This window comes from Procambarus clarkii, chromosome 91 (assembly GCF_040958095.1).
Source record: "Procambarus clarkii isolate CNS0578487 chromosome 91, FALCON_Pclarkii_2.0, whole genome shotgun sequence".
NCBI lineage: Eukaryota > Metazoa > Arthropoda > Malacostraca > Decapoda > Cambaridae > Procambarus > Procambarus clarkii.
Window position 1 is genome coordinate 14,174,579 of NC_091240.1, and position 12,945 is coordinate 14,187,523.

General features: G+C 40.2%; 1 protein-coding gene across 3 annotated transcripts in view; it reads right to left on the reverse strand.

The window, feature by feature from the left end:
* Window positions 1–12,945, reverse strand: part of LOC138359498 (E3 ubiquitin-protein ligase TRIM23-like) — a 109,221-nt gene that overhangs the window by 59,244 nt on the left and 37,032 nt on the right. For all 3 annotated transcript variants that reach the window (XM_069318823.1, XM_069318822.1, XM_069318824.1), the window contains 4 exons: window positions 11,905–12,137; window positions 10,872–11,045; window positions 8,450–8,617; window positions 3,243–3,440 (listed from right to left, as the gene is read on the reverse strand). In XM_069318823.1, coding sequence (XP_069174924.1) covers window positions 3,243–3,440; window positions 8,450–8,617; window positions 10,872–11,045; window positions 11,905–12,137 — 773 coding nt within the window. The remainder of the gene's footprint in view (window positions 1–3,242; window positions 3,441–8,449; window positions 8,618–10,871; window positions 11,046–11,904; window positions 12,138–12,945) is intronic.

The following is a 12,945-nucleotide window of genomic DNA, read 5'->3' on the forward strand; positions in this document are numbered from 1 at the left end:
GCACCTTTTCCAGTTTGTTGATGTGCTTCTTAAGATATGGGCACCACACAACAACTGCATATTCTAGCTTTGGCCTAACAAAAGTCATGAACAATTTCTTTAGTATATCGCCATCCATGTATTTAAATGCAATTCTGAAGTTAGAAAGCATCGCATAGGCTCCTTGCACAATATTCTTTATGTGGTACTCAGGTGATAGTTTTCTATCTAGAACCACCCCTAGATCTCTTTCTTTATCAGAATTCTTTAAAGATTTCTCACATAATATATAGGTTGTATGGGGTCTATGTTCTCCTATTCCACATTCCATAATATGACATTTATTAACATTAAATTCCATTTGCCAGGTGGTGCTCCATATACTTATTTTGTCCAGGTCTTCTTGAAGGGCATGACATTCATCTAAATTTCTTATCCTTTCGTGTGTGTGTGTACTCACCTAGTTGTGTGTGTGTGTACTCACCTAGTTGTGTGTGTGTGTACTCACCTAGTTGTGTGTGTGTGTACTCACCTAGTTGTGTGTGTGTGTACTCACCTAGTTGTGTGTGTGTGTACTCACCTAGTTGTGTGTGTGTGTACTCACCTAGTTGTGTGTGTGTGTGGTGCAATTATTGCTTTACTTAACATAATGAAATTGCATAAAATTGAATTGCAGAAAATTTTTGGTGATAAATACAGTCTAGTTATTTTTACGTAATGATATTCAACCTAGAATATGATTCCTCATTCCTATGGCAATTTAAATATTAAATCTGCTACATGTATAGTACGAATGTAAAAAGCAATAAGAATAACATTGCTTACAAAGCTACAAGTTTGTGTCTTGCTGTAGTAATATTATACAATAATATTAAGGAAAAAATTAAATATTTCGTAACCGAATACAGCACTTGAAACTTCATATATTGTACTGTATAATGCTCTCGTGTTAACAAACTATCGCTTATTAAAAATACTGTAAGAAATTTAAATATTTTTAAATTTTCTGCACAATTTTAGTTTTGTATTGTATGCAAGTTCATATGTTATGGCTAAACCCACTGAAGCCTCCAGAGCTTTGCTCATAGTTTTCTTCAAACTTCATCTGTCTATGAATACATTATACAAATCAATTTCAGCCATATACTCGCTAAACTATTTCTTTTCTGAAAATACATTAAAATGGTCTATACTAAATTTGTTTACCATTTAATAAAATGTTATATTTTTCATATTTTAAGGGAAAAATAGGATCACACAGCAGAGTTTAGAACTTCTGAGGGTACCAACTGCTGTGCTAGCCAGTCTAGACCCTGATGTAAACCAGTTCCTGATTGGGCATCACATGGCTGGATGTGCCATGATCGCCCAAGACACAACTTGTGAACACCCAGGCTGTCAGTCAAGGCTGCCATTCCCAATGCATGCTCACAGTTCTGTCAAGAAATGTGACTTTAAATTACCAAAATGCATTACATATTCCAGAAAATATAATGAAATATTATCAGTACACAATTAGGCATTGAGACTTTAATCAAATTTTCATTTTGTCATTTATTTATAATAGTGGACATACATTACCTCTATAAAACTAATGGCATGACCAATATATGACCTGCAGTGGAACTTCAATTGACCAGTTATCTATTTTTCAGTTTTCTGGGTTAACCAGTGACGAATAAATATGGTTCTTCAAATTAATTTATCAGTGTTAAACTGGCAAATTCAATTACATAACTACTTCCCAATTAACCAGGTCACCCCAATAGTGAAAACCACATTTTTTTTTTTAATCCAGCATTTACCGTAATGAAATGTCTCTTTCTGATGGATCCCTTGGTATCTATTCGAGCTACCTACTTGGCACTACACCAGCCTCTAATGAATAAAGGCGTAGGGAAGTGGGGATACTACATCAATCACACTACCAAAAGGAAAGTCACCAGAAAATGAAGTGCACCCAAACAAGCAACTGCTTAGACAGTTGGACCTGATGGAGTTTCACCTTGAGTGCAGCGAGAATGTGTAACTGACCTGAGCATTCCACTCCAATTAATATTCCAGACAACCTTGTGCACAGGAATCTTAGCAGATATATGGAAAAAAGCAAACACAGCACAAATTTATAAATATGGTAATTGAGAGAACCTCTAAATTATAGACCCGTGTCATTACCAACCGTGGTGGTCAAAACACTAGAAAAAATAGTTAAAGCCAAATGGGTTGAACACCTAGAGAGAGTGTAATGATGTAATAACAGACAGACAGTATGGTTTTCGATCAGGAAGATCCTGTGTAATAAATCTACTTAGCTTTTATGATAGAGCAACAGAGATACTACAGGAAAGAGGTGGTTGGGTTGACTGTCTATCTGGACCTTAAAAAGGTTTTTTAGAGTGCCACACAAGATGCTGTTCTGGAAACTGGAACATGCTGGAGGAGTGACCAGGAGACTTCTGACATGGATGTAAAATTTTCTACCTGACAGACAGATGAGGGCAGTATCAGAGACAATGTATCTGACTGGAGGAGTGATACTAGCGGAGTACCACAGGGTTCAGTTCATGCACCAGTAATGTTCATCGTCTACATAAACGATCTACCAGAAGGAATACAGAATTATATGAACATGTTTGCAGATGATGCTAAGATACTGGGGAAGATAGGCGATGCAGACAATTGTAATGCCCTTCAAAATGATCTAGATAAAATAAGTGCTTAGAGCATCATGTGAATAAATGCCATGTTATGGAATGTGGAACTGGAGAAAATAGACCACACATAACTTACAAATTATGTAGAAAGGAATTACAGAACTCTAATAAAGAATGAGGTCTAGAGGATGGTTTTGGATAGTAAGCTGTTGCCAGAGGAACATATAAAGAACACTGTGAGAGGAGCATATGAGTTGCTTTCCAACTTCAGACTTGCTTTTAATTACATGGATGGTGAAAAACTAAAATTGTTCATGACTTTTGTGAGACCAAAATTGGAATATGCAGCAGTTGTATGGTGCCCAAATCTCAAGCAGCACATAAATAAACTAGAACAGCATGCTACAAAATGGCTTCCAGATAAAAGGTTAATAACACTTGAACACCGTTTCTTTGCAGACACTGCAATGTGTCTGCAAATAAACCAACAATTTGTGTTTCTCTCCTCAAAGAGAACAGAAATCCTTATTCAAAGAAGCAACTCATTGAAGAATCAACTGGTAATCTAATAAGATAAACAATGTTTTCAACCACATGTAACAAGCTTACTTCCTTATTAGCGAAGATAAGAAGTGAAGCATCCTTTAATTCACGTTCTGTCATAAGCTTTGTGAGTTCTGACTGAGCCTCGAGAAGTCTGTCGACATCTGTGGCATCCACAACAAATATGACAGCTTGAGTGTTGAAGTAATAGTGTCGCCAGAGAGGTCGCAGCTTGGGTTGACCACCAACATCCCACACTGTAAACTGTTTAGTGAACAATATAAATACATGAAATAAGTTTTGGGGCTTTTATGTTCTAACTTCTAAAAAGATACAATAAATTAATTTCTTAAAAGAAAGAATTCCATAAATATCTTGCATGGCAATCAATATAATGGTAGTTTGCTCGAATGGATCACGTTGGACTAGAAACCTAGGGGACTGGAAATAATTTGCTAACAGGGAAGTTATTGGTAAATTACAATATGGTACTTGCTCCACTAAGCTGACTTGGTAAGCTGGCATGACCCTGCAAAAAAAAAAAAAAAAAAAAAAAAAAAAAAAAAAACAGCGTTGAATGTAATGAAACACTATTTTCTGGGTGAGACCCTGAGGCTTCCCAGAGCTATCCAGGCTATGGATATATTAGCTTTTTGGCATCAGTCAATGTGCATGGAGTTCTTGCCTAACGGGGACCACGAGCCAGAATCTGGCCCCCTCAGAGAGGCACGAGGAGGAATGGCCTATAGAAACCCGCATGTAGTTGGAAGCATTCTACGTCTGCCATCGACCAGGTCTGGCATCCAGTAAGGTAGGCGCCGCAAAACAAACCCTTGAGCAACAACTCGTGATCCCGAAAGCACCTCAGGAACAGACGAAGGCGGAAACGCAGCCGAAGCTAAGCCACTGGAGAAAGAGACAAGGAAGCGGTCCGAGAGTCCCACACAAGACGCAGCCAAGACCGAACCTGAGAGGGAACCAGACGGGACATCTGCCAGTAACCCAAACCCAGCGAACTGGCTGGGAACCCAAACCAGCCAGTCATCGAGGTAGGGCAGAACCCTAACAGACGCAGGCAGGCCACCATGACCCGAGTAAGGCATGTGTAAACACGAGGCGCCAGATTCAAGCCGAATGGAAGGTAACGCAAGCGGTAACCCTGACACCCCACAACAAAACCGAGCCAGTCCCTGAACCTCGGATGAATCGGGACATGCCAATACTCGTCCTTGAGGTCCAGGGACACCATCCAAGTGCTCTGCTCCATCAGAAGATGGACCTAAGACAGAAGAGTCATCCAAAAGGAGGGGCAATAAACCCATGGGTTCAGACGGGACAAGTCTAGAATGAGTCCGCACAGACCCGTTTCGGGACCGGAAACAGGCGGGAAACCCACCTGAGGCACAAGGTTGTTTTGACCACGCCCAAGCGAACCCACTCCGAGAAGACCCTACAGAGTGCAGGACAAGAGGCCTGCCTTGCCAGGCTTGAATCCCCCCCCCCACCCCCGAATGAGGAGGAGCCACCCAATGCCACCGCAGGCCTTATGAAATGACCCGAGGGCCCACAAATTGCGGGACCAGGTGCTAGCAAACAGAGCCAGCCTTTTCCCCCCATCACCCCGTTAATTGGAACGAACCGCAAAAGGGCCGACACACCTTACAAGCACCTAAGCAGTACCCAGCGCGATCCCCGCACTGAACAGAAACAGACGGCACCAAAGGCTGCACCTGCACTGAATCTGGCACCACTGGCCTACCACGATGGGAAGAACCCCGAGCCCTGGCACGATCCTTCTGGGAAGGCCTCCCCATGAGACCCCCAGAGGACTAAAGTACAACATAGGACGGCAAACAGACGAAGCTGCCTGCAGATACTGCACAACTGCAGACCCTGCAAACAGCCACGGGCAAAAAGGTGAAGAAAGTCGAAGAGCCAAGGCCCAAGCAGATTCCATGGAAGAAGCGAGCACCGCCTGCCGACACGCAAGTCGGGAAGCAAAAAACCGCAAAACCACATCCTGCGGTTTTGACTTCAACAAGGCAGATGACACACGCACCGACAAGGCAACGCATCAGAGCCAGAGGTGGCCCCAAACTCCTCTACATAGAACTCGAGCCAGTTCGACGACAGCATGAGGAGGGAGAAGAAACGCAGGGCCAAAGCAAACAGGCCACGCGTGTGCAAATCCTACGCGACTAATGCAGCCAAAAGGGAGGGAACCTGCACATGGAGCTGCACAACATCAACATCCCACAGAAGGGCAGGGGCGAACAAGCACTTGTTGAGATGCATGAAGTCGCCTCACAAGAAACCTGCAACGCTGTTTGAGCCTCCTTCCCTTAAGCGTGCAGGACCTACAGAATGAATGCCAAGCCTCCGAGAAAAGAGGGCAGTCTGCTAACCAGGATGACTCCAGAACTTCATAACAAACCAACTAAGAACAAGAATATCCATACACAAAGGAACACGGATCCATTACGAAGTCATAATCTGGGTTGTGCAGGAGGTAAGCCGCAAGGGCTTCCCGCACCACATGGGATGGGATGCGGGAAGCCAAAAATCTCCAAAAGGATGAAATTGAAGAGCCCACATGATCACGGAATCAAACCCGGGAAGGGGTAGACGTCAAATCCAATTTCTACAAGGAGAGAGAGGAAGAGAATCCCACTCCTTGCAACACCAAACCCCGCTCCGAAGGTAGAAAAACCCAGGTAGGGTCCAACAGGGGCCTAAGGCCCCCAAGTCAACCCCTCCCCTGCTCTGGGAACCCCACTCCGAGGACCCGGAGCCGAGCCGTCTTCCAAACCAACCAACCCTCCCCTAGAGAAAAAGCTGGATAGTTTGACTAGAGTAATTTTCACACTTTCCTACAGTGACACCTTGTTTGCAACTCTCCACAATTCAGGTACTCCAATTGACTAATGATTTATTAAATATGAATAACAAGGACTTACCAAGCTTATCTTTACATTCTTGAGGGACTGGCAAATACTTTGTCTAGTACTGAGGACATGTTAAGCTTTAATTTTTCTATTTGTTTAAAAATTTCTTCCCTGGTAACCTGAAAATTTGTTCAGTAGGTAAAATATAAAGTATTTTACTAGTAAATACAGACAAATTACTTCTTTAAAATGCCCACACACACGATCAGTTATGTACAGTACAGTGTTGTATTTGAATTAACAAATTTTTTCAATGGTACACTCTTCTCCCTAATCTATGTTAAATATAATTTCATTGTTCTTGATACAGTATTGATAAATTGCTGGTCAAGATACACTTCCCCATTTTAAATTAATTTGTAGATAGCTTTTATCAGGTAAGGTTATTTATTTCCATGGCTATCTATTTTAGGTTATTATTATTTATTTTATTCAATTAATATGGTATACAGGTACAGTATTACATTCCTGGTCTTCAATTAAATTTTTATACAAGCTATAATTTGCATCCACATCGTAATCCAGTGTCCTGTCAGCCCCTACATCAGTGTACATCCCCCAGTCAGTGTCACATCCTAGGGATGGCTCACTTTCCATCTTGCAGTCTGCTCAATATACTCTCCCCTAAATAACACCTCATTCATAATTTGATTTACAAAATTCTTATTAAGTACTCCTAGCAGTGTTCTCTTATACAACTTTTCCATGCAAAGGAAATCCTTAAAATGTGGCTATAGAAACACGGACATAAAAATCTGGCATTGAATGTAATGAAACGGCATTTTCTGGGCGAAGCCCCGAAGGCTTCCTGAAGCTATCTGAACTGATATGTGCTATACAGTGGTACCTCAGCTTACGAATTTAATCCGTTCCCAGAGACGGTTCATAACCCAAAAATTTTTAAACCAATGTGAATTTTCCCATAAGAAATAATGTAAATTGAATTAATCTGTTCCACATTCCCCAAAATATTAACTTCAGAGTAAATTTATTCCTAATTTACCCAAATCTTTAGTACTAAAGTATGTACAAGTTATTGCTTACCTTTACTGATGACTTGTTGGCATATGGAAGACGGTGAGGGAGGGGGTAGGAGGAGAGGTGTTAGAGTTTGGAAGCGGAGTCCTCTTCCATTATAACATCAGGCAGTGATGACTTCTCTAAGATACCACTAGGATCTGGTTGTCGCTCACTGCTTGCTTGACGTACTAAGAATCTGTCTAAAGACACTCGTTTTTCCCTACATTTTAACACCTGTCTGTAGTGAGAAATCACATTGTCATTTAAAAGGTCAATGCAACGGCCTGCTACAGCCTTATCTGGGTGAGGTTTCCAACAAAACTTTACAGGTCTTCCTATACTTCACACAGTTTTTTAATAAGGAAGGGACATCCTCTACTGCCACTACTCACAACTATTTTCTTATTTTTTTTTTGAGATATATACAAGAGTTGTTACATTCTTGTACAGCCACTAGTACATGTAGTGTTTCAGGCAGGTCCCCGGAATACGACACCCACAAAGAATCATTGTTACATCCAAGTACCCATTTTACTGTTTAGTTAAACAGAGGCTACAGTTAAGGATTTGCGCCCAGTAAATCCTCCCCGGCCAAGATACGAACCCATGACACAGCGCTCGCGGAACGCCAAGTGAGTGTCTTACCACTACACCACGGAGACTGGTGTCAGTTTTTTTTTTTTTATTATTTTCTACCACAGACGTGGCCACACATGTGTGGCCACTGGTGTCAGTGGTAAGGTTAAACCTTACCACTGACTTTCTTGGGACCCATGGCAAGATATGTAATAATTACTTTTATGTTCAAATACCCAAAAATTAAAAAAAGTGAAATTCTTTACGAAGAATTCAGGCGCGATTGTCACTAGGCGGGAGGCACTGGTAAACTGGGGTGCAGTCGCCATGCCACAATGTACTACGTCAGCCGTATGCGGTCAGCTACGTTACCCGAGGCAAAGTTTGTAACACGATTCGGATTTTACGAAGAAATTGGGCTCGTAACCCGAAAAGTTTGTAAAGAGGGGCATTCGTAAGCCAAGATGTCACTGTATTAGTTTGGGGTCATCAGTAACTGGAGTTCTTTAAGCCTACTGGAAACCAGCGCCAGAACCTGGTTCCCTCAGAGAGGTGCAGGAAGCAATGGTGTATAACCACACTGTATTTAAATTGTTATATTCCTCCATCTACCGGGAAGGGCACCCAGAAAGATAGATGAGCCAATACAAACAACTAGCTAGGAAACAGCAACCTACAATTACAATTCAAATTAATAATTTATACAAAGGATAAAAAATTCAAAGTTCCTACCTTAAAGTTTTTGTATTCAATGGTTTCAACATTGAAACCAATAGTGGGTATCGTTGAAACAAACTCATCCTGTTTCAATTTAAAAAGAATGGATGTCTTGCCTGCACCATCCAGACCAAGAGTTACAACACGCATTTCAATTCTGGCTCCAATGTGAATACGATTATCCTGTAATAGATAATATGCTGCTATATAAAAACTTTAGCCAAGCTACTGCACATGGGAATAATGACTAATTTAAAAGATACACACGTGTACAAATTTTAGAAGCAGAGTAATTCTCATTAGTAGCCTTGTGTGTTAGCGGTAAAATATAAGTAATGGGTCATGGGACAGTCACAGTTAAATAAACTCACAGGCCGACTCTATAATCCGAACATAATATGACATGAACACTGAAATACTGTGCGTTCATTCAAACATTATTCACCAATATGTAACACCTGATTATATATTTATCCCTACATTTTAATGAGAAGTAAAGCAAAGTAAGGAAGAAGGCATAAGGGAGGAGGGAAGGTGAGACTGGAGAGGAGGGAGTGAGGGAGGAGAGAGGGAACTAGTCCGAGAGGCAACAGAAAACGAGGGGTGAACGGGAAGATGGAAGTCAGGAGGAGAGAAGGATGGAATAGAAGGAGGAAGAAAGGTAGAGAGAGTAGGGGGGACTGTTACTGACTGATGATGTAATTTTGTTAAATACATGCTTTACTAATTGCCGCCACCATCCTGTCATTCAACTAAATTCTTAACAATCCTATTAAGCAAAGTGACAGAAAATTGCTAAAGGGATTCTCACCTACTTTAATCTTCATGGAATATTAATTAAAAAAGAAATGAACAAAACTCAAGCTTGTTATTCTACACTTATATTTTTAATACACTAAAAGTATTTCCATTTTCAGCCAGTTAACATTAGTTCTGCACTTATGGACACCTTGTCATAAGAGCTCCAAGTGCAACTGTATTTGCATACAGCACTGATGCTTGGCAATAGCTTTAAGAAGCAGGAAAAAGAATATCTAAGTCATGCTTTACCACATAGTAAGTGAAGTGAAACTGCAAACAAATTTATAGACAAGGCAAATCCAAGGCAAAAATGGCACTCTGAAATGCACATGAAGAGATGCCAAGGAGGCAAAAGTCAGCAACTGGGTGAAAGGATTCAAAGAGGGAACAGGACACGAATGACAATGTTCCCCACATTCTGTCCTTACAGGAGAGAATGTGGGGAAAAATGTAAGGGACACTGTACAAACTAGTACCAGAATCGAGAGGGTTAATATACGAGGACAGTTAATGGAACTCAATTTCACAACTTTAAAGAAGAAACAGTACTGATGGGAACAGACAAGGTTAACACAGCCTATTTAAATTGAAAGGAGGTGGAAGTTTAATATACAAATGAACTGTAGAGATGGAAGGAAATTCTTGTACTAAATGGAATACATTGTTGTAAGAGGATGTTGACCAGACTGCACACTAGAAGGTGAAGGGACGACGACGTTTCGGTCCGTCCTGGACCATTCTCAAGTCGATTGTGTAAATCGACTCGAGAATGGTCCAGGACGGACCGAAACGTCGTCGTCCGTTCCCTTCTAGTGTGTGGTCTGGTCAACATACTTCAGCCGCATTATTGTGAATCATCATCTGCACTTGTAAGAGGATGTTACTGACACCATTTACATTCATAACATGAAGAAAATGAACTTCAGCACTAGTATTAGAAAATCAGGTATAAAAGGTTAGGTGGAGAATGCATAAAGAGCAAGATCTCCTTCCCCATAGTCACTGATATGTAAGCACAGGCTCGACTCAAGAGGAGCCGAGACAAGGAAGGAGCATAAAAATCTAAGTGAAAATATCTGTGGTGATTAACAGCTTTAGCAGCACCAGGGAATGCTACACTCAGGGCAGAAGCAGACACCAAGTTCCACAAACTGTGAAACATCATGATGAAACTGAAACTATACTTTAATCCAATTTTCCACAGCAACCAGCTCTATAATATGGTTCAACTTATCTTGTCTATTTCTATGGTATTCCAGTACTGTAATTTAAGAACTAATTATGAAATTGATTTACAGTGCTTGTATTTAAGACGAAGAGAAAAATTAAAAGGAACGAGTTTAAATTTTTCCTCTTGGATAATCACGAATATAACAGAATTTTCCAAGTACCGGTACTATACGCTCATAATTTTTTTGTTAAGCACTTTGAAAACACATAAAATATAGATAATATATAGAGTTAGTGTAAATTTTATTCTCATTGAACAGCTGCTAAAGATTATTGAGAATATATTACTAGAAATAACAATAATCTGTATTAAAGGTTTAATTTCTTGTAATTCAATAACTACCTTACTTCAATTTTAAGATTAAAAATTAGTATTCACATTAGGACTTAAATTCATGATGCTTACCTTGGTAAATGTAATAGGTATGGCAGGATCTGGAACTAGTGATGCTAGCTGAGCCAACTGCTGCTCCTGAGAAGTAACGTGAGCCAGTCTAGCCGAGAGGTCCTGAGAAGCCACGATCAGCCGCCCATCATCTTGTTGAATGGCACGCTCTCCGTCAACCACCACGGCCACCATCTGTTACAGATGTACACACTCCTATCTTATCTCATCAATTCATACATTTCCATCTTATATAACATGGCACTAACTCATACATTTTCATCTTATACAACCTGGCATTAACTCATACCTTTTCAACTTACACAATTTCGCATTACAGTAATTCCTAAATTTACATCTTATACAACCTGACATTAACTCTTACAAATACATCTTATACAGCATGGCATCTTATATAACATACTGGACTCATCTTCTGTATTTACATAATTTACAACATGCCTTCAGATCCTTCATTTTAATGAAAATAGTTTACTTTTCTTAATAATCTTGTTTCTATACACGTAATTTTTAGTGTTATCAATATTTATTTTAATGCTCTCAATTTTGTTCGTTTTCACTTTACATCTTGGTCTTTCCATTTGTGTACACAAATGGAAATTTCCTTTTTCATTAAATAACCATCTTTTAAATTATTTTCCAATAGAGTTATAGTCCTTAACCAGAGATAAGATATGAGTGTCAAATCATTCTCTAAATCATGGCATAAACAACACTTGACTGCACCAACTTGTTATTGTGGGTGAGGAGGGTTCTCAGACCCAACTTAAAATGCCTTCATCATTACCCTGTTCCCCCTGTGTCATGGATTTGGGAGGCACTTGTACGTGCTGATAAGGATGCTATGCAAGAAAATAAGGAATACACAAATATTCAAAATGACTCCTAATCATTCACAACACCTCACATAATCAAAAGTATCACAAAAAATCAGCACCATCAAATTCCACTGGAGAAAAATAAATACTCTTGTCACCAAATTTCCTGAAAATTAGAATATCAATTGCTGTGCAAAGACAACTACCCCACACACCTGAGATAATAGTGTAGTCATGTCTTCTTGTTGCTGGCGAATAGAGCATAACCTTTCACGAACATGTGCATCTAAGACAGTCATTGCTTGCGTTTCCTGTCGGTTAAGCTGGTCCCTGAGCTGTGCAAAATACTGACTGACACGTGCTCGTGCCTCAGCTGCAGTTCCACCTGTGTCAACTTCAGCTGGCCCTACATCATTAGAAGCACCTTCTAACTGTCGAGCTACACTCTCTGAGGAAATCAAACAGGATGCATATTAACATACAAAAGCTAATAAAACTATTAACAATATTGTGGAGTGAGTAATGTTGGCGAGTTAGGTGTTGAAGGAGTGAGGGAGCTGGCTGGCTTGGTGTGGCAGCCCACTCTTGTTTTTTTGGGCTCACCATACCAAGATAGTGGTCCGTTACGGTGAACACGTATGTAGATAGGTACATACAATGTATGTATATAGTATAATAACAGCAAAAACACCGATTGATCATAGAATATAATATATATGTCACACATATGAGCTCCATAATTTTGAGCATACAGGTATAGATGTTCCACACATTGAACTATATAAATTCCACAAATTACACTTGAATAATATTACAGGAAAAACCCAGAGAAGAAACTAATGAGAAAGATAAAAATAACTGTGAAACATTATATTCGTGGCAACTGCCGCCACACGGGGTTGTGGGGCCGAGCGGCCCGAGCGCTACATCGCACAGCACCCATAATTTGCTCAACTTCCCAGCTTCTTCACGGCTAAATTATGCCACATACAATTTTTTTCTTATTTCCCATGATCAGAGACTTAATTTTAACAATATAAAACGAGAAAATAATTTTTTGAAAATTTATTTACGGCACATCACAAGGATGTCATATTTTAATGCAGAACAGTGCATTGGTTAACCCTCCAACCGCTAGGGGCCCAAATGGAATTAACGCAGAAACTTGTGGTTTGTCACTAAGGTGTTGCAGAATCTTGTGGTTTGTCACTAAGGTGTTGCAGAATCTTGTGGTTTGTCACTAAGGTGTTGCAGAA